This window comes from Hippocampus bargibanti, linkage group LG05 (genome assembly GCF_051943395.1).
Source record: "Hippocampus bargibanti isolate YZ-2025 linkage group LG05, ASM5194339v1, whole genome shotgun sequence".
Taxonomy (NCBI): Eukaryota; Metazoa; Chordata; class Actinopteri; order Syngnathiformes; family Syngnathidae; genus Hippocampus; species Hippocampus bargibanti.
Window position 1 is genome coordinate 15,627,501 of NC_142738.1, and position 22,236 is coordinate 15,649,736.

General features: G+C 41.6%; 3 protein-coding genes and 1 long non-coding RNA gene across 7 annotated transcripts in view; 2 read left to right on the plus strand and 2 right to left on the minus strand.

The window, feature by feature from the left end:
* fam107b (family with sequence similarity 107 member B) overlaps positions 1 to 6,000 on the plus strand; it is a 30,942-nt gene extending 24,942 nt beyond the window's left edge. For all 4 annotated transcript variants that reach the window (XM_088996883.1, XM_088996884.1, XM_088996885.1 and 1 more), the window contains 2 exons: positions 4,405 to 4,561; positions 5,033 to 6,000. In XM_088996883.1, coding sequence (XP_088853009.1) covers positions 4,405 to 4,561; positions 5,033 to 5,152 — 277 coding nt within the window. In that variant the 3' untranslated portion in view covers positions 5,153 to 6,000. The remainder of the gene's footprint in view (positions 1 to 4,404; positions 4,562 to 5,032) is intronic.
* On the minus strand, positions 5,572 to 9,436 carry LOC148898048 (uncharacterized). The gene is made up of 2 exons (XR_016115032.1): positions 8,588 to 9,436; positions 5,572 to 8,071 (listed from the first exon to the last, which is right to left on the minus strand). It is a non-coding gene; the product is annotated as an uncharacterized LOC148898048 (long non-coding RNA).
* A 468-nt stretch (positions 9,437 to 9,904) lies between these two features.
* LOC148898049 (glycine cleavage system H protein, mitochondrial-like) lies at positions 9,905 to 12,225 on the plus strand. The gene is made up of 5 exons (XM_088996886.1): positions 9,905 to 10,076; positions 10,234 to 10,316; positions 10,405 to 10,468; positions 10,537 to 10,668; positions 11,414 to 12,225. Exons 1-5 carry the CDS (start codon positions 9,932 to 9,934, stop codon positions 11,509 to 11,511), a joined length of 522 nt encoding a protein of 173 aa, XP_088853012.1. The 5' UTR covers positions 9,905 to 9,931; the 3' UTR covers positions 11,512 to 12,225.
* A 300-nt stretch (positions 12,226 to 12,525) lies between these two features.
* Positions 12,526 to 21,508, minus strand: LOC148898050 (uncharacterized). The gene is given in 14 exon segments (XM_088995941.1): positions 12,526 to 13,231; positions 13,299 to 13,314; positions 13,316 to 13,336; positions 13,338 to 13,408; positions 13,410 to 13,487; positions 13,556 to 13,796; positions 15,902 to 15,978; positions 16,047 to 16,222; positions 18,358 to 18,414; positions 18,417 to 18,644; positions 19,180 to 19,590; positions 19,593 to 19,659; positions 21,142 to 21,374; positions 21,454 to 21,508. Coding segments are annotated over 14 exon segments (1,989 nt in total). The 3' UTR covers positions 12,526 to 12,973.
* Positions 21,509 to 22,236: the final 728 nt, after the last annotated feature.

Genomic DNA, 22,236 nt, shown 5'->3' on the forward strand with positions numbered 1-22,236 from the left:
AATATCTATTCCGTGGCATGTTAGAAATGTGCCTGTCTTGTGTGTGATGACAGGAACATTTTGTGAGCAGATGGCCATGAAAGTGCGGGTGAGTAGGGTGGGTGGAGTTGCTGCGGTTGCATGCATGGATTGACTGCTGCATGAAAAGGCATGTTATGTAATCAAGATTACAAAACGTTTGTAGCTGAGGGCCCTTCTCTGCCTATGTATACACACACACACAGACTCACAGATGAAGCAATGAAAAAAATCCAGTGTATTTTTGAACAAACATCAGAGGAGTGTCCACTGTGCATGACGACCAGGCGAGAACATATGCAATTATGACAACATCTGTCCAAACACTAGGGAGAAGTGTGTAATAAGTGCCTTTTAACAAGCACTGTTATTTTCCCTGACCTTGATGTGCTCCACTTTTACACAAAAACGGGGATGGAAACGGTTTTATTTACATGGCAACGGTGTTTTGTGTGTGTGTGTGTTTTTTTCCTTTTGAGAGGACCTGAAAAGTGAATATATTTGTAGGAGGTAGTCAGAGCAGGGGAAAATCTACCACTATATTTTCAAGCAACAACTGGACAACACAGAAACGCTATTATGTCAATGCCATGAGATAAGCAGAGCTGCTGTGTCGGAAGTGCAGATTAGCAGTGTTATCAGCGTTAGCTTCTGATTCAAGACTTGATTTGGTGAAGCGTTTGATGGTTCAGAGGGAGCAATTTGTATTTTAGCTGCATATGCCACATACGCAGATCTGCTCCGCCAATTGACAAGTGTATTTGTTGGCTTTTTTGTGGGATGGGGGGCCAGCAGTCATGGTAATGCATTGACATACCTGTCAACCTTGGCTAATAGCTGCCCGTATAAATTCCCGTATAAAAGTTGTAGTACGCCGTACGTTATTTGAAATGATAAAAAAAATGCGGAAATGCAGACAGCTTACTGCGCATGCGCAAGTTATGCTTTTATCAATCGGACTGTACGCAGCGATTTAAAAAAATATACGATTGGGGATTACTTTTTCCGGTTTGCTGTGACAATAAGTGATCGACGGCAGCGTTGTGGTTGGCTACCAGCAGTTGAGACCAACTGGATTAGAGCCAAAATGGTCTTTATAAGATTGGTTCACAATTAAAAAAAATCCTGTATAAAAGTTGGAGTATAACGTACATTATTTGAAATGATAACAAACGTATCAAATACGGCAAAAACATATAAGTTTGACACATTACCATTGACAGTCTCGGCATGGAAAGGATAAGGTGAGCAGTTTTTCATCTTTGTGAGAATCCTAACCACTTGCGAGTGTTCTGGTTGTTTACCACATTGTTGTCATGGAAATTGTGCGTGTGTGTGTGTGTGTAAAATGATCTTGTAATTAAGGCAAAACAGGAGTTCAGAACGGCAATTTTGAATGAATTGTTTGATTTCCGTCATAATCCATAAAGAACGTGCTGAAAAGTCCATCAAAATCTCTTGACAACTCTAAAGTGCGACCTCAACACACACACACACACACTTCACTGAAGTAATCACGTTGGAGGGAGAAGAAAAGAACTCCCACGGCTTCTGGGAACATTGTGAGCACCGTTATGTAATGTTCAAGACACAGTGATACAGTACATTTAATTAAAGTGCCCAGACTCACGGAGACAGCCTCTTATTACTCTAAAGTAGTGTGGGGATGGGAGACGGCGGTGTTAAAAATTTTCTGGACAAAGATGGAGTAGCCTGGCCCATTCTCTTGCTCTTAATTCATTCACTGCCATTCCCAGATTTATTCCAGAATTGAAAATATGACGTGGAGCGCCATTCATGAATTTCGCTTCTTATCTTATACTTCGTCAGCAAACTAAAGTCTTACTGGTAGTTTAGGCCCTATATATATATATATATATATATATATATATATATATATATATATATAGTAAAGTCTCGTTATATCGATATCGGATATATCGATAGTCCCGGTTATATCGATACTATTTCTATGCACGCACGGAGAAAATTACATGCAAACAGGGTCTGATATATCGATAGTCCCTGTTATATCGATATTTTTTCGGACTCCCTTGAATATCGATATAACGAGACTTTACTGTATATATCCCTACTGTCCAGACATGGCGGTGCCGGACTCGTCTATGATAGGTCCCTGCTCTCAGGTTGGGGGGAGCAGAGGACTACTCCCTGCAGCTGCTCCACTGATAGTTCCTGTCGTTCTGACTAATGACTGGCCTGATTGCCCCACTTCGACCGGTATCACCTCATCAGTATTCCTAATCCTATATTGCCTAAGCAGGCTATTGTATGAATGATCCAGATTGAACCTCACCCCACCAGACCGGTTTAATGAAGGATTTAGTTGTTTTATGAAAATCGCTTCTTTTACTCCCCTTTCAAATAATCTATGTTCTTTCGCTAAGATTTCAACCTCATTGTCGTCAAATGATTAGTTGCTAGCTTTTAGGTGCATATGTACTGCCGATTGAGGCCCACTAGTATTATCCCTGCAATGTTGATAAAGTCTTTTTTTGAGAATTTGTTTAGTCTCCCCAATGTACTGCTCTTTACAGTTTTCATTTTTACAATGTATTGAATAAACTACATGACTTTGTTTTTTTATTTGGCAGCCTGTCTTTTGGATGCACTAATTTTTGCCTTTTAAGTGTTTATCGGTTTGAAATAAGTAGGAATTTTGTGTTGCCAAAGGACTCTTTGTAGTTTTTCAGAAACTCCTGCAATGTAAGGTACTGCTACTCCTCTCCTTTTTGTATCTTCAGAATTTTTGGTTTCATTCCCTATTCTTTCTTTCTGACATTTGTTAAATGACCACTGAGGGTACCCACAGTTTGTGAGTGCTCTCCTGATATGTTTTGACTCTTTTTCTCTACCTTCAACGCTTGTTGGTATTAGTTTAGCCCTATGCTGGAGTCAAAACATATAAGGAGAGCACTCACAAACTGTGGGTACCCTCAGTGATGGACCACTCCTGTCCGACTGAGAGCTTACAGACATTCATAAATTTGTTCAGGTTTTGGTTTTTCTTGCGGCGGTTCCGATAAAGTGCTGGTCAGACCTCTGGCATTCATCCCCCTTCCACAAGGGGGCAGCCTTTGCCTTTTTTCCATGTTAGCGCTTTGTTACAGCTTCACCTGTTGTTAAAGCGCTAAATATGTATGTATTTTATTGTATTTTGTACAGCAATTTCAAGCTCAGATAACTCCAGACCCATATAATTTAGGAATTAACTCTTTTTTTCCTGATGAAAGAAGAGAGTCTAAGGTTTCTTGCGCTGCATTGAATGTTTCTGGAATCCTAAAACTCTATATTCTGTGGTTCCTGGAATTCGAGTGACAGTGACAAAAACCCTGGCTCAGGAGTGGACACATTTTTTGCAGATGTCTGGCAGTGAATTAGTTAATCTTTTGTGGGGGGTGGTTTGATAAGAGTTTAAGGGAGAACATAGGTGTGTATGAGAGTATTTGGGAGAGGTGAGTGAGAGATTATGATGGTGTGAGCGTTTTTGTGAGTGAGTGTTGGAGTGGGAGTTTGTGTACATGTGCGTGCGTGAAAGAATGACAGTGTGTTTTTGGAAGTGAGAGCGTACTTGTGAAAAAGTCCTGTGAGATTATAGTTCAGAGTATGTATATGTATGTATGTGTGACTTGTAGGAGTGTCTGTCGGTTGGACGGAGTGCTTATATCAGTGAGTGTGATTATGCGTATGGGAGTTTTTGCGAGATTTGCTAAACCCTCTCTAGCTTTTAGTACTAAACCATATCCATTTAGCTTTTCTTCAGTCTTCCTGAGCCCTTAAACTCGTCAAGAGTTTTTGCAGGATGACCTCATCACATTTGGTACCGCTGACTCAGAAAGACGAAGGCACGCTCATCTGTCCCCAATGAGTCTTTTTGACGTCGGTAGCATACGCCCATGCATTGTGATCCTGCCTGGGACACGGCACAAACATTATTTTTACAAACTCAGTCAACCTTGTCATTTAACTTTTTTCATTATGTATCATTATTCATACGCGCTTGTGTAACAGTGAAGTGACTTCCTCTTTGCACTCAACCCCAAGAATGTGCAAACCCAGTTTGCTTCTGAGTTGTGTCTCTGCGTCATTTGGAAAAGTAATGACAACGATGCTATGATTGCATCCATCTTTCCCCTAAGTTCCAGTGCTGGCAGCCATCTTGACCGCAGACCGGAAGACTTGGTGCAATTGGTTTAGAAACAAAATTACGAGAACACTGTTGACTTATTTTTAATCCAAAATACAGAGAAAACATGTCGCAAGACTGAACGATGTCATGCGCCTCTGCTCCACATCATTTGATTGGTACTTGTTGTTTATGGCTGGTAACAAGATGGTTTGTTTTTTTGTTTGTGGTGCACACAGGGGCCTGGCTCCCCAGAACAAACCAGAACTCCAAAAGGTTCTGGAGAACAGGAAGAGGGAGCAAGTCCTAAAAGCTCAGATGGAAGAGCAGGAGGCGCATAAGAAGCGCAGCGACTTGGAGATTGAACTCATGAAAAGACAACAGAAATTAGAGCAGGTAACAACTTCAGGAATTAAAAAAATATATACAGTTATACACACTTAAAATTGACCTATCACCCTAAGACAGTTTTTAAATGGCATGCTATTGATTTCAGCATCGAAACAACACATCTGCTTTTCATCTGAGACCAAGTATGTTGAATAATTAGCCAGTTCCTCAAGGATCATGTTAACTATAGTCGGTTGGAAACTTGAAATAAAATTTGACATTGAAATTGGGGCCGGCAGTTAAAATAGCATAGTTTCGACAAATTTGTCTCCACACATTCTATTTTGTAATTCAAGCTATTTTTTTCTCAATTTCTCTACTTTGGTCAAATGATATACAATGGTTGTTCAATAATGCAATTATTTTTTTCCAGCCCTAAGTACATGTGACATCTTGACAAAAAATCTCTTCTGTATAATATGTGTGATAAATTGTTGCACCTGTCTCACGTTTAATCTACCGTATGTGTCTTTGCAGCTGGAGCTGGAGCAACAGAAGAATGAGGAGGAGCAGGAGAACACTCCCGAATTTGTGAAAATGAAGAGCAACCTGCGGCGGACCAAACAGGAAACAGACGGCGAGGAGAGAACCACCTAGATATCACCAGATTGTGTGTGTGTGTGTGTGTGTGTGTGTGTGTGTGTGTGTGTGTGTGTGTGTGTGTGTGTGTGTGTGTGTGTGTGTGTGTGTGTGTGTGTGTGTGTGTGTGTGTGTGTGTGTGTGTGTGTGTGTGTGTGTGTGTGTGTGTGTGTGTGTGTGTGTGTGTGTGTGTGTGTGTGTGTGTGTGTGTGTGTGTGTGTGTGTGTGTGTGTGTGTGTGGTGACCCAACTACAGTCCGAGATGAACTTCCTGGCTCCTCGTACGACCTTATGGTTCCTTTCCCATAGTGAGGAGAGACTTTTACAGACTAAAGACCCCACCCCTCTCACCTGCCCGCCAAGGACCCCTAACCCATTGAACACACACAGTTTTCTTTCCTTGTTTTCACTTCTCTCATCACGTCATGTCACGCTGTCTTGTGTTTTTTTTTTTTTTTTTTTTTTTCATTTTGTTGGGGTTTGTGCTCTCACCTACAGAATCACGGGATGGAAAAGTGGACACTGGATGAACTCTACAAGCTGTGTAATTATAAAAAAAGCCAAGCAAAGTGTGCTTTTCTTTATTTATGTTTATAGCATTTCAACCCGCCTCTAGAGGAAAGGCTGGGCTGGGTCTGGGGGTTGAGAGTGGGGAACACTTTTTATCAGTCGTTTTATGTAATTTTAGTTTGTTTTACAACATTTTTAGTTTGTGAAGCCAGAACGGGACAAAGGGAGTTATTTTGTTATTTCAAATAAAACACTTTCACAGCTAATGAAATTTTGAGCAATAGAACTCCCCCAGGGCGCGTGAGTGAAAATTGCTTTCTGTCCTGTTGTTTTGCATTAATAAAAGTGTTAAATACATTGTGTCATGCTTTTAGTATACTCCAGAGAGTAAACTATTTTTATGACAGTATTTCTTTTTCTGTCGAGTACAATGTGGACAGTTGATCTAAATATTGAGGCAAGGTGTGATAGATGTCACGTTGTCACCACGTTTAAGAACCTCTTGGAACTTCTGCTGATGCTCATGTTTTGAAACAAAATGAGATTTTACGGCCCTCTAGTGGTAGTGGTAAGGTACTTTTGAAGACATGTCCATCCATTTTCTGGACCGTTTATCCTTACGCAAACTGGTTTACGAGTATATTAACGAGTACACATGATGTGATTGAGGTGCACAAAAAGGGCCTGGTGGGCATTATCTTGGAAGACCCGTCACGGCGCTGGTATGGCCCATCCTGAGTGATTATATGAGGGGTTTTAATGTCTTTTTAAATGTGACTGAATCGAAACCTCTCGAAGATCGCCGGCGTGGAGGAGACGATCTAAGCTTTATTCGGGCAGTTGCCAGGGTACACCCTGAAGTAGTTTGAAAAAAAAAATGTAACAAGCCTAATACACGATCATTTAATCAGAAAAGGCGAAGATACTTGACAAATATAGGTTGTGGGGGGCCTCTACTTAAAAAGTTACAGAGCCCCTAAGGGGACATCGAAGAAAAAAAAAACTTTGCATTCCCTCGCAATACTTTGCATTCTCTCGCAAAACTTTGCATTCCCTCGCAAAACTTTGCATTCCCTCGCAATACTTTGCATTCCCTCGCAATACTTTGCATTCTCTCGCAAAGAATGCGAGATCTCGCAATCTTTTTTTAAAAAAATGTGCGTTCCTGTACTTTCGGGTCAGCTTGGCTCAGGTAGACGCTCGCGCGCGCTGCTTATTGAGAGAAGGCAACAACTCGGCGCATCATGGAGGAAGACTTGGAACACTTCTTGCAGTCAAGAAACGTCCCTCACGTGGACATTGCACGTATGAAAAGCGACAGGGTGGGCATACAGCTACACAGTCTGATGTAATAAGCAAAACAAGAGAAACATGGACATTTTTTTTCGAAGTAGTATTGGTAGTAGGTCAATAAAGTGAAAGTGAAGCTAACATGTCTATCTACCTGTACTGTTAGTTGTATTTTAATGAGGTAAAGTGAAAGTGAAGCTAACATTTCTATCTACTCTACCTGTACTGTTAATTCTATTTTAATAATGAGGTTATTAACACAATTTAAAATCGATATTACAGTTCGTAATTGGGCTGCCGCTACCTAATGTACTATTCTCGTGTAATACTGAATACAAATAATGATGACTGTAGTTTCCCATCACTCATGTGAATATGTTAAATTTATTAAAAGTTATTGATAATTAAATAAACATGTCAAGTATTTATTCTCACAATTTATCTTTGCAGGTTGACATGGCAGTAATTGCTATGATGACCGAAGAGCAAATGGGCAAATACGTATATCACTTCTTATGGCGATCGCTGTCCTTTGCTTTTGTCATCAGAAAATGTCCAGTGGTGATAATGAACTGCTCCTCCAAAAATTAAGAGGCAAAATAAGATCAAGGAAAAAAGGTGTACTGGGTGATACGGAGCCCCTAAGGGGACATCGAAGAAAAAAAAAAAAACTTTGCGAGATCTCGCAAAACTTTGCGTTCCCTCGCAATACTTTGCATTCCCTCGCAAAACTTTGCATTCCCTCGCAATACTTTTGCAAGATCTCGCATTCTTTGCGAGATCTTGCAAAGAATGCGAGATCTCGCAATCTTTTTTAAAAAAATACGCGTACATGTACTTCCGGTTCATCGTCAGTGTAACCGAAAACAACAAACATGGAGCCTTTTCACCCTTTCGTTCCTTTAATCCAGTTTTACTTTAAAATTGGCTTGAAATACAAAGATATAAAATCCGTTCCGACACACTGGCTTTTGCATAGTTGAACTTGTTCATTGTCAACTGTGGAGAGGAAGTCCCTTGTGCCATAAAGTTCAGGTAAAGAATACATCATGTTGGGCCGACCACGGGGGACATTTATGTTCTTTGAGGGCCTGATGAGATGGCTGTTCCAAACACGGGCAGTATCATCCAACTCATCCTGTTGAGAATAATATCAGAATCAGAATCATCTTTTTTTGCCAAGTATGTAGTACACACAAGGTAATTGTCTCCTGTAGAACACGCTGCACTAGTCTCATCAAAAAATGGAGGCACTATACAGTTCTATTTGGGTTACTTTTTAGAGAGTTAATTGCTTGAGGGAAGAAGCTGTTTAAATGCCTGCTGGATTTGGTGCGCATATACAGACAGATTTAGGAAGGGTTGCACAGTCATAGCAGCTCTTATGAGCAAGAAATTATAGAATTAGACTGCTTTTCTCTCCCTGCTCCCTCCTTTCTACCTTACACTCGTCACTCATGTTTACTACTCTGCCCATCCCCACTTTTCCTTCATCTTTTCCTTGATCATTTCAGCTTCACCCTATGTCCCCACACACACAGACCACTATCTTCTTTCCACTATCCGATTATTTACCTTCTTTTGTGTCCCATCAACACCCTCTCAAATACAAAAATACATTTCATAAATGAAGCTACAGAATATATGAACTCACCTGAATAAGTCCCATGCAACAAAATTGCAGGATGCTTTTGTCCAGAAATCCACCATCAAAGAAGCCATTGTCTCTGAGGTCTTTGAAGAGTGATAACCAGAATTCCATGCATTGGCTGCGAAGAAACCCCCACCAATATTCAATTCTTTGATTGGCGGTGCTGGCTCCATCCAAGTAACTGTCAAGGGTGCTGCCTGGCGGTATGGGCACCAGGACACGCTGGAAGCCTTTAACATGACCATTTTCAGTCCCCAAATCAGCTCGAGCGATTCGAGGACAACCTCCCAAACGGTGCACAACTTCAATGTAGTAACCTCCAATTAACTTCGGGTCACTACCTGTTGTGTAGGCATTGAGCCACATCGTTTTCCTTGAAAAGCCATCAATAGCCCCATTGATGCAAATTCCAAACGGTTTCAGTTTGTCATATGAATCGATATGCCAAATAAAATTCGGCCCTTTCGAGAAGTAGTTTCGTCGTCTCAGACGTCTTGCTTGCCTTAAAGACACTCCTCTCGGATCCAAATCTTTCAGGACCAGACAAGCATCCTCTTTCCTGACAAGAAGCCCATGTTCTCTGCACTTACTGTACATCCACCCGTAACGGTGTAGGTGTCCGGAATTCTGCAACTGGTTGTGAATAAAGTCAACCAAGACGCCCAAGTCATCGAACGTTTTTCGGCGAAATAGTCCACTTTTGTTCACCACTCGCTTCAAATGCCTTTCACTTATTAGTAAGCCGTGTTTAATCTCAAGAACGGATCTTTGTATTTCAAGCCAATTTTAAAGTAAAACTGGATTAAAGGAACGAACGGGTGAAAAGGCTCCATGTTTGTTGTTATCGGTTACACTGACGATGAACCGGAAGTACATGTATGCGTATTTTTTAAAAAAAGATTGCGAGATCTCGCATTCTTTGCAAGATCTCGCAAAGAATGCGAGATCTTGCAAAAGTATTGCGAGGGAATGCAAAGTTTTGCGAGAGAATGCAAAGTATTGCGAGGGAATGCAAAGTTTTGCGAGATCTCGCAAAGTTTGTTTTTTTTTCTTCGATGTCCCCTTAGGGGCTCCGTAAAAAGTACAGTAATGGATGGAAGCGATTGTTGTTGTTTTTGGGGTGGAGGGTGTCACCAGAAACACCTGTCAGAATATAAAATTAAGAAACAGCCACGCCGCTTGTTGGAAGAAAAAAACAGCCTTAGATTTCTTTTAAATTAAAATAGAATTTTTCACAATCTACGACCCCTACCCCCATGTGTTACTCGGGATCAGCAGGTGGCGCTAAAAAAATCTCTACTTGTATTTGCCCTGTTCTATCACGTTTCGATCACTCGAAGAAGAAAGATGTCCGTCTGTCGGCTTCTCCGCAGCTGCGCTTTTTCCAACTTTTCACCACTTTGGCCTTTACTAGCACGCTCGGAACTCCATTCGTCTAATCGTTCTTCTCTGTTCATACGAGGCATTTCGTCGTCGAGCCGGTTCTCAGCAGGTAATACTTGGCCTGCCTGTAAGGTGTTTTGTGTCGTTTGTGTGTTAGCTAACACATTGGTTAGCGACTCACTCAAGTGAAGGACGCACAAGCGAACTATTTTTTTACGCGCCGTTTGTATTTTTTTTTAAAATATTGATTTTCCTCTGCCATTCAGCACTTAAATTCACAGACAAGCACGAATGGATTCGAGTAGAAGACGATGGAATCGGAACTGTCGGTATCAGCAACTTTGCTCAGGTACATTTAGTCCTCTTGAGCGTGCGAATCAGTCAAATATCGTCACTGACGATTAACCATTTGGGTCAACACCAAATTGTGCTTGCAGGAAGCCCTAGGAGATGTGGTTTACTGTGGACTACCGGAAGTGGGGACGCAGCTGTCTCAACAAGGTAACCAATATTTTATCTTCAGGCCTGTCTTGTAAAAGCACTTTGTTTGTTCATCTCTGATGTCTCAGATGAATTTGGAGCTTTGGAAAGTGTCAAGGCTGCTAGTGAGCTTTTCTCTCCGTTGACGGGGGAGGTCGTAGAAGTAAATACACTGCTGGCTGACAAACCAGGCTTGGTCAACACATCTTGCTACAAAGACGGTGAGTAAAACAGTGTTAATATTCAAAATTCACTAAATATGAAACCTGGTCACAAAGTGTCTCAGAAAATGTTTAAGCAGGACAAAAGTTCCACTGATCACCATACACTGGCAACATATACCATAACAGGACGTACATACAGTAAAGTCTCAACAACATAACCCAGAATTTCTTGTCGTCTGTAAGTTGCCTATATGGACGTAAAATTTAGTATAAAAGTTTCAGAAATAATTAACTGTGAGATAACAATGATAAAGGTTAACTGACAACTTTGGCCTTACCAGCAATGATCAGAGTAAAACAAAAATGTTATTTTACAGAGTCATACTTATGAATTGCAAAATCAAACAATTATGATTTTGTTAGTTTCTTTTTTTGTCCCCAAGAGCTAGTTGTAGTTTGAACCGACAAAGCGACTGTTTTTGTAACCTATGTTAATATACATTTATTATGTATATTGACACAGTATGGTTGAACATGCATGAACACAGATGAAAAGGTTTCTTCAGCCGTCATCTGTACTTATATTTTCAAAGAAGTACAGATGACGGCTGAAGAAACCTTTTCATCAATGGACCACTCCTGTACGACTGAGAGCTTACACAGACGCATGCATGAACACGTTTGGTGTTTTTGTGTGTGTGTTGGGGGGCGCTAAATAAAAGATTCTGTATGCTGTCTGATTTACAAGAGTTGAGCAAACAGGTGATCTAACCATTTAATGGCTGATTGACGTTCAACACAGGTTGGTTAATGAAGATGACGATTGCCAAGCCTTCCGAGCTGGACTCTCTGATGGACGAGGCGGCCTATGAACGATACATCCGCTCCATAGAAGACTAAAATCGGTCTGTTCCCTCTATCCTCCTCATATAAACACTTGGCAAGGTGCTCTGTCAGTGTTGTGCAAATGTGAAGAATAGTAACTGCTGAAAAAGGCTCACTGAATCAGGCCAGCCAAAGTTCAGATCTTGCAGCCTCAAGAAGCCCGAAAATGAAAAGTGATGTTCAAGTCAACCAGTTTTTTTCCCCCTACTTGATATTTCATTTTAAGAAGGCACAAGCGTCCAGGGCGAGAAAAGCACTTTGATTTTGTGTACACTGTGGACAACTGTACAATAAACCTCATGATTGACATTTTTTCCAGAATATTTTCACTTAGTTGTTTCTCAACAATTTTTGCAAAGACCCTTTTTTGTATTGCATTTTCACTCTTTGCCTCCATGTAAACATTGGATATGCAGGATATGGTCCAAATCCCTTTAACTTAGTACAGTGTTGGTAAATCTTTGTTTTCCTCTCTTTTTGCTGCAAGCAGAAATTTGACAAAAAAGTGAGCTACACGCATTCCACCACTTGATGTCAACAGTCAATCTTACAAACCGTAGCTATTTCAAAGTATGTTGTGTCCTGGTGTATGTTAATGCAAATCTGACTTTACTAGTGATTTTTTTAACTGATTCTAAATTAGTTGATTTCTTTTTGGGGAGGCATCCACCAAACAATACATTCATAAACAAACAGAACATCCACCAATAAAATAAGTAGCCATTTTAATTGTATCAAATTTATTTTTTAGTATGAATAAAAGTACCCAGGTATGAGACCGGTCCATTATTGCAAAGTACAACAGTGAGTTGAGCTAAATAAAATATTTTGATCATATTGGTGGAGCTCGGAGTAACAATACAAGAACATGGCATTTAACTTCATAGTTAAATAAAGTCTTACTGGTAGTATAAGCCCTATATATATATATATATATATATATATATATATATATATATATATATATATATATATATATATATATATATATATATATATATATATATATATATATATATATATCCCTACTGTCCAGACATGGCAGTGCCGGACACTACTATGACAGGTCCCTGCTCTCAGGTTGGGGGGAGCAGTGGACTAACCCCTGTTGCTCCACAGATAGCGTCTTTTGTCCTGACTGACGACTGGCCTGATTGCCCAATTGGCCCTGGTATCACCTCATCTGCATGCATATGTTGCCTAAACAGTCTATTGCACCTAAAAGCTAGCTGTACAAAAGGCAATCGCTGCCCTCTTGTAGAAGGGAAAAACATTGCCAGAGGTTTGACCAGCGCTTTAGTGTCTTTGAAAACTTTGAAAGGTGGTTAAAATAAAATGTATTATTATTATTATTTATCAGCACACCCCCCGCAAGAAAAATCAAAACACGAACAAATTTGGGAATGGCACTCCACGTCATGCTTTTCAATGGCAGTGAATGAATTAAATGGTCAGTCGTAAATTGCACTTTGTTTACTCAAGCTGCATCGCTCGGGTTGCTGTGGGCCTCACCTGCACCTCGTAACACGGACGCCGGGCATTTCCATGGTTTGTGAATGAGCTCATCGGGCAGCTCTGCAATTTTAGGACACCATTTCCTCACACAGCTGCCATTTGGGTCGCACGTCATGGCGGCATCAACGGGATGCATAACAAAGTTCCAGTGATCCACACCGCACATGCCGCCATTCTGCCACATGGCGTCGATGGCAACGTCTGGGTCCACCAGTGTGTCCTATACGCATACGCAGATGTACACGGCTGTTTAAAATGGTATTCAGATGTTAATTCCCACGTCTCACATTAAACCAGCGATAGCCATGGCAGATGCAGGTATGCTAAGGAAAGATGCCACCACGTGTCTGGTATAGTTCTTCATCCAGCCCGTCAGCCACAGCTGCCTCATGACCGCCCGCATCCACCAGAGGGTAGCCTGTGCGCCCTCGTTGCCAAGCCTTAAGATGATTGCAATTGCTGCTCCACCGCAGTTCCTACAAAAAACAGATAAAAGTTGTGAAACACTACCCAATATCACATAAATGCAAACTATATTGCAAACCTTGTACGGGGGGCGGAGGGATTCCCAGGGAAGGTCAGGAAACAATGTGAGCTGCCAGTATGCCAAATCCCTCCATGCCAGTTTGCGTTGGAATTTTGCCGGTCGACAGCGCACCCCCTTGGCGTCCCATAAGAGCCAGCGAGGGCTGAGCTGACCAAAGTGGAGATATGGCGAGAGAGTGCTGGTGTTGGGGGCATCAGCCCGACCTGACTATTTGTCATATCTGTACACACCTGGGAATTGATTGGAATGAAGCAGTATTTATTGATGTTGGTTTGGCTTTTGGCTCAGCATGATGCAGACGTGAACTTAGTTTTACTCCCTGGTGATTTATGCTATCTTTGTGACTGCTATATTTCCTATCCAGACTCTTCCCAACTTACGAACATTAGAGTTACGACGTTATGGTACATATGAACATTTTTGCGGGTACAGTATGTTGGAAAATGTTCGGACAGAGATGCTGTAAGTTAGATTTTGTATTGCACACCTTTTTCTGTCTAAGCTCGCTTGCGCTTCGCTGCGCACTGTGCTTCACGCACGCACACAGACACGTTAGAGATTTCAAGAGCTGGATGTTTATGCGACATACACCAAGGCTGACCAATCTATGCCGAAGTGTTGCCAATGAGTTCAGGCTACGATCCGTCGAGCTCGCTTACGATTGGCTGCGTAGAATATGTGGGAGGGGAGGAAATCCCTCTCCCTAGTTGACGCTCTGACAAGGAGGTGCTGAGCTCGCATACAATTGGCTCTGTATAGTATATGGGCAGGGAGGAAATGGCTCTTTCCAGTTCAGGTTCCGAGGAGGAGACGAATGGTGATGCATAACCAAAAGTAATGGCATGTAATTCGGTAATTACGTGCCAGCTTACGACTACAGTACTACAGTGGGTGTGAATTTATTTTACGGCTGTTAGAGCGTCTGTTATATATTTCCCCTTTCAGTATTTGACTTAAACATACATTCCATTCAAAATATAGCACTGAAGCAGCTTATGATCAAATTCACCTCATGAAGGACCGCTCGGAACGTATCTCGTTTGTAAATTGGGGAGCGTCTGTAAAATCAGAATCAGAAAAACTTTATTCGTCCCACAATGGGGAGATTGGCATGTATGATAGTTGTCCTTTGTTCCAGCTTCAGCTGTTGTTAAAGCGCTATATAAATCAATATGTATTGTATTGTAAATCTCTGTACATACAGAATATGTGAGCATTCATTTGAATGGGGGTCTTTTAGGTTGGAAATGACATGACAATGTTTTTAGACAAAGTGTCTTACCATCTTGAATCAGAATCAGAATCATCTTTATTGCCAAGTATGTAGAACACACAAGGACTTTGTTTCCGGTAGAACACGCTGCACTAGTATCGTCGTCAAAAAAACTGCTAAGTGGCACTATACAGTTCCATTTTGGCTACTGTTGAAGAGTTCAAAGAGTTAATGGCTTGGGGGAAGAAGCTGTTTAAATGTCTGCTGGATTTGGTGCGCATGGATCGGTAGCGCCTGCCTGAGGGGAGTAGCTGGAAAAGGTGGTGGGCAGGGTGCGGAGGGTCCAGTAGGATTTTCCGCGCCCTTGTTTGGATTCTTGCAGTGTGCAAGTCCTCGAGAGTGGGTAGGGCGGTGCCAATGATTTTTTCCGCCGTCCTAACTGTCCGTTGAAGTCGGATTTTGTCCATTTTTGTGGCGGCCCCGAACCAAACGGTGATGGAAGAACACAGGATGGATTCGATGACAGCCGTGTAGAAATGTTGCAGCACCTCCTGTGGCAGGCCATGCTTCTTTAGCAGCCTCAGGAAGTACATTCTCTGTTGCGCCTTTTTCAGGATAGAGTTGGTGTTGACCTCCCACTTCATGTCCTGGGAGACTGCGATTCCCAGGAACTTGAAGGTCTCAACGGTTGACACTAGGCTTTACACTATATTTCCTGAAGTCCACGATCATCTCAACTGTCTTGAGCGTGTTCAGCTCCAGGTTGTGACGGCTGCACCAGAGCTCCAGCTGCTCCACTTGTTGTCGGTACGCAGACTCGTCGCCGTCTTTGATGAGACCGATGACCGTGGTGTCGTCTGCGAACTTTATGAATTTGACAGCTGGGTGCGTTGAGGTGCAGTCGTTTCTGTAGAGAGAGAAGAGCAATGGAGAGAGGACGCATCCCTGCGGGGCTCCAGTGCTCGTGGTTCGTGTTGTAGATGATATATTTCCCAGTCTGACCTGTTGTGTCCGTCCTGTCAGGAAGCTGAGGGTCCACTGGCAGATCGTGGGGGACACACCAAGCTGGAGAAGTTTGGGGATGAGGAGTTCTGGGATGATGGTATTGAACGCAGAGCTGTAGTCCAAGAAGAAAAGCTTCTAGCCTTGCATGACCACCCTCTTCGCTGAAATCCCACGACTTGCGAATATTCTCTGCTCAATCGATCTAGAAGTCAAAATTTCACAACAGGATTTTGTAATGATTTTAAATGTTCTGCTGCAACAACAACTAACCATGGTGCCACCCTTCCTGCATGGCATACGTGCCAGGCCCAGCGTGTCCAAAGGGATGCCCTGAGGCCAGCTGGAAGGTACAGGGAGAGACATGGGTGGATCCAGCAAAGCATCAAATGCGTTACCTGCTGGGTTCTGTCTGCAGCAGCTCATAAAGTGAGACACAGATCCGATTCCTTTCAAACAAAAGAAGTGAATACAATTATTTCATGGCTGTAAATCAGTGATGTGCAGTGAGGGGAGGCAGGTGAGGCCGTGCCTCAACTGTCATCAGGGAAATATCAAATGCAAAAATAAATTAAACAGTTATATTTATTTAGTGATGTGTACTTTAAAGTTCTATCGCTATTAAAGTTTTCACAAACTTTTAGTACATGAACTACATTTCTACAGTTTAGCTGGTTATATAATGTTCAGTCACTGTACATTATAAAAACTGTACAACAGTGTTTATTTTATTTTTATGAAAACTATGTGCATAGGTGAGGCACACAGTCCTCCTGCCTCATGACAGAGGGTGCTGGTGATTCCAGAGATTCTTCTTGCGACTCATCGGCTGCAGAATAATAGAATTAGTGACTAGTGACAGCAAGCTACAGTAAACAGTTAGCAAGTTAAGCGCAACCATCCAGTCATTTTTTTCGTGTTGCTTGGCCTTATTTTTCAGAATGGAGGATTACATATCTAAATTAAAAGAATTTTCCAAACTGGACTTTCAATCGAAGCAGGAGATAATAATTAAAGGAAGACCAACACCGGAGCTAAAAGGTTTGCTTCAGACGACGGGACAGAAAATGGACTGGTACACACGAAAAGGCTGGCTGTGGGGATGTCAACAAAGTCTCATCAAACATGAGCGGTCGACCGTGCGCATTCAAAGTCAAATCACGCTAAAAACGTTCGCGATGTCCAGGATCGACTTGGCTTTGGATGAACAGCGAAGACTCAACATCAGCATCTACAATGCTAAGGTAAAGGAGAACCGAGAGATTTTAAAAGATCTCATCAATGCCACCTGCTTCCTTGCCAAAAAACAGCTGGCATTTTGTGGAAATGATGAAAGTAAAGGCTCTGCTAATCGTGGCAACCATGTTGTATTATTACATGTTTTCGCCGAAAGAGATGACAGACATTTGGAATCATCCACTGTATTTTATGGCCTGTCAAACATAATACAGAACGATTTAATCGAAGCAGTTGGTGATTTCATTAGAAATGAACTGCGAAACTGCAAAGCCTGTCAAAATATGCCAGGTTCTTTGACTTTGTGAAGCTAAAGGCAGATCTCGTTGAACTGTATAGCTCACAAACGGTGATGGATGTAAATCTCCTGGACAGCTTCTCAGCTTTTTGGCCAAGAAGGATCTCATTGAAACTATTCCTGAAGCGACAAAGTTTCTCCAGCTCGTGCTCACTGTTCCAGCTTCTACAGCATCAGTGGCGCGGTCATTCTCAGCACTGAAATAACTGAAAACATACAGTCGGAACAGGACTGATCAAAGACGACTTTCACTGGCAGTGATCTCCATTGAGACAGAGGTGACTTATAAAACTGAAGAAAGATAAGAAAGGCTTCTACAAAGAAGTTATTGATGCCTTTCTTCAGAAGGAGCGGCGCATCGACTTCATTTATAAGTAAAGGTAACACGATAATGTTTTTTTAATTTTATTTTTTCTATGCTACAGTTTGTTTATATAAAGAATGCTGACATGACATTTTAAACAAAACACGTTCACTGTTGCCAATCAAATGGTGAATAAGGTACTCTGTAGTGTTTGTAAATCTGACTGTGATGACATCAGTGCCTCACCAGCCACCTCATCGCACGTCACTGCTGTAAATGATTATGCTAAAAGTGTGCTGTCAGGATACGGAAACTGCTTGCTGCTGCTGATTTAATGAGCCATTCGCAGTTTCACTGTACCGGCTGTGTGTACTTAGACTTGCATGGCTTAGTCTTTGAGACAAGCATATGCTACTGGCAGGATCAAGCTCTTATTTTGGAACGGCAGGAAATGGATTATTCAGGAAGAGGAAGTGACTAACCAATAATTTGTTGATGAATGTCTGTGTTCCTTCATAATTCCAGTATCAGTTGTAAACTTAAGAACATGAGGTAATTATCACTCGAGGTAGGTTTTTTTTTTTAATCGGCGGCAATTTTCATTCCCTGACAGCTACTTGAATTCAGGTCAAATTAATTTTGATGAGGAAAAGGTGCCGTCTGACTGTCATCTATATTCCTTGGCATTGTTGGCCATTTTTCTTGACAAAAGACAGGCAAAACTGGATGAATAATGCCCTACACACCTCTGAGACCAACCCCCTCCGTGCTGACAGAGTAAGGGTCTCTAGTACAGTATGAATGCATTGGACCCCATCTTTTTGCAGAGTTGACACCATATCATCACCCCGTTCCTTCAACCAGGGCTCGTAGAGGGCATTGGCCAGCACCGTTCGAGCCCCATTCACCTTCACCAGCTCTTTGAGCATACGCAGAGTGGTGGATCCCTTCGCATTCAGTTAGATCAGATGACTTCCGATATGCTGCATAGATGAGCGAAAAGAAGACAGCGCTTGATGAAGCCAGTATTTACCTGCCACAAGGGAATAGGCAGAAGGAGCTGACAGAGATACTTTCGTTGAATGTGATATTTGAAATACAGTAAAGTCTCATTATATCGATATTCAAGGGAGTCCGAAAAAATATCCATATATCCGACCCTGTTTGCATGTAATTTTCTCCGTGCGCGCATAGAAATAGTATCGATATAACGAGACTTTACTGTATAGGAATGGGCATTAAGGCCTTCAAATAAAACTTTACAATTTGTATTTCCCCACATCAATCATTCATGTTTTTATTTAATTTGAATGAATTCAGAAATAAAAAAAAAACTAAATAAAATTGTCCTGGGCTATTTATATTTTGAAAAAGGATGGGAGGAAAAAAATAGGTGGTGAGGTATTGCTGGGAAGTTAGAGCATAAATGATTCCTGCTAATCTTTACTGAAATGGATCAGAAGTAAATCTCAATTGGTTTTGCAGATGATGTTTTCTCACAGCTAAGACCTATGAACTTGAATTTTCTGATAAATTCAATCATGCATGTCTAAATATATCCAACTTACAAGCTCCTCCCATAGCCACGGTCATCCCAGGACCCTCTTCCTCTTTGGGGCTCCAGATGAATACAGGTATGACGGGGGCCCCCAACTCCAGGGAGCCGACAAGAGCAGGGTTGTCACATAGTCTCAAGTCCCTGCGCACCCAAAGCAGCACTGGTGCCCCCCCTGATGGAGAGTCAGGTAAACCGACGACATGCTGGGCTGCTGCTTTCCGACGCTGACGTCTGTTTTTTGAATGTTTTCTTTTCTCACACTGGTCTTCTGTCACGTTACTTTTTGTACTCATGTCCTTCTTGGCAACAACAGTCTGACATGTACCAGACATTTTCAGAAAAGTTTCTTGCTGATGCACAGGTTCTGTGGTTGTATCTCCTCCTTCATTTGCGTGTCCACTTTGATTGGATACCCCGTCATTTTTCTTGGATGAATTTGCGTTTCAAGAAGAGACAAGGTCAATGCTAGTTCCAACTCATCATCTTCAGCCTGCTGTAAAAAAATCAGCAGTTACCCTCAACAGTCTAGTAATTTCAATGTCTACTGTACTTTTGTTATTTTTTTATGTCACCAGTGGCAGCTTCGATTTTAACCTTTCCAGTTCCATTACAATTAGCAATGCTGGCTCATGTCACCTCAACTACATTGAAAATGGGACGATGGTATTTCTTTAACCAATTACTATTGTTATTGTTATTATTCTTATTAAATATGCGTAAAACAATTGAAGTATCCATTATGAACTTACTTGAACTAATTCATAATTATTGCGCTTTTTCCCCCTTTTTTTAAACACCATAAATCCCGGTAATGGTTCTTGAACAAAAAATACAATTGCTACTTGCACAAAGGCACATTGGGTCGCCGAAAGAACGATTAATATCCCTTACAAAACACTGACGTTGATGTGTGAGTAAATGCACACTTAAAGGACAAACGACGTCACTTTTTTGTTTTTTAACTGACATCAGAAAAACACACAAAACACGCAGTATGATATTTTTATTCAAATGCAAAACACCAATAAAAAGGACTTAAAGTGTCCAAAATCTGCAAAAAAATGAGCTGCGAATTGGGCATTTTCAGAAAGTCCCGCCCCCATTTCGTGACGTCACGCCAAGACGTCTTGCATTGCTGGAGAATAAAAACAATGGCTTCAGATTCGGATAATATGCTTTCGTGTTACACATCCAGTTATGAATATGATTCAAATAGTTCTGAAGAGGAAAGCATACATGTTTGCAATCGATTAAAGAATTTGTTCCGTGTCATTTTGAGGCAAACGGGCGGGGGGGAAGGTCTCACCCAAAAAGAGGCAATAAAATGGCCACTGAGCTGTGAGGAATGAATCAGCCTGTTTCCACAGGCTGATAGATTCCTTTCGTGGAGCTTGGACTCCCTCTGCTGGCGGCTTTTGGATGTAACATCAAGGTTTTCAGATAAACAGTACAGCAAAATACATTGACGTGATGGACTGCTACAATGTGTCTTTGTCGGTCAGGGGGGGTCCTTTCATGACGTAACGTGAGGACTCGTCACCAACTCAAAAACAAGACTTCCTGAATGTTCAGCGTGAGTCTTAAAACGTAAAATATAGCTACAAAATATATGCGATGGAATCTTTGTAAAATACACTCAGTAGAAGTCATTTGAAGCCATTTTACAAATTATGGACACAACTTGTCCGGAGACGTCGGTTGTCCTTTAAAGACGCTTGTGGGTGGAAAAAATATTTTGTAAGAGAAAAATACTTGAGAGTTTTATAGAAGAACGAAATGGAACATGAGTGGTATTGGGGGAAAATACTGCAGATGGATGATTCGAAGAACAACGAGGTTTGTTAAAGAATTCAAAAATAGGCTCCCATTTTTTAAAAGAAATGTATATATGTGTAGATATATAGTTTAGTGTATTGTATATCGTTTCAGAGTCGTAATAATTCGTTAAACACCCAAGCAAAACGTTACAGACCTTTGCGAAATATTGCTCGTAGATGGAGACTAGGGTGGAGTGCAACGAACGGTTGGCCGACGACAGAGGTTGAACGACGGGCAGAAACCGAGCGCAGGTCTCTTGTTGACCCAAGATGGACAGGCACATCGCGAAGAATCCCTGCGGATCCTCCCGACCCAGCAGCACTCCTCTTAGTAGCCTTCTGACCACGGTCAGCTGGTCGTCGTCTTCTTCTCCTAGTTTGAGGCATCGTCAACTGTAAGTTGATTGTCTTTTTAATGTGACTTTCTTACGTTCTACCCCGAAAAGCATGCACACAATCACTGTTACCGAACAGCTGAGGGCTGTTACACAAGACTGACGTGATGGAACCGCATTCATACATTTTTGTAATGAAGTAACACTACCACTAAGGGGAGCTCAAGCTTCAAAAAGCCAAGCGGTTTTCTGTCACGAGCTTCACCGCCTTCGATTTCTTGTTCATTTTGAGTAAGACTCAGATTTCATGTGATGAATTATCCACTCTGTTCTTCCCGTTCATTAACATAACAGAGTCATTGGATTACTCGGGCCACCCCTTAACCAATCTATTTCTATGTGGGAAAAAAAGATTAATGACATGGGTCCTGACAAACTAAATGTGATCAAACCACCGCCTTTGTTTTCATTTGAAACACCACCTTGATCTTGCTTTTCAAGTGCACCCCTGTGATGTGAGACTGCGAGAAAAAAAACAAAAGACATCAGACACAGTAACAATGAGTGAACGTTTAATCATTCACTCAGCATAGGAATTGATTTTAATGAGAGTGTACACACAGTCTTCTGAATATGCACTCATTATCTTATTTTGACACTAAAATATGCCCAAATGTTCCAGACGTGTGTGACTCATTGGTCAGGGCCGCATTGCAATCCATCCATTTTGTTCAGTATATGAAAAGGAGTGTGTTGAAAGCGGCAGTATGCACTGCAAGTGAGAGGGAGAGCGAATGAGATTGAGAGAGAGGGAGAATCAATAGTGTTTAGACAGAGAAGTGGAGTCTAAGTGTGTGATCAATAGAGAGCAGAGAGGAGAGATTAGGTGCTTTTCTCTCTCAAACTAACACTGAC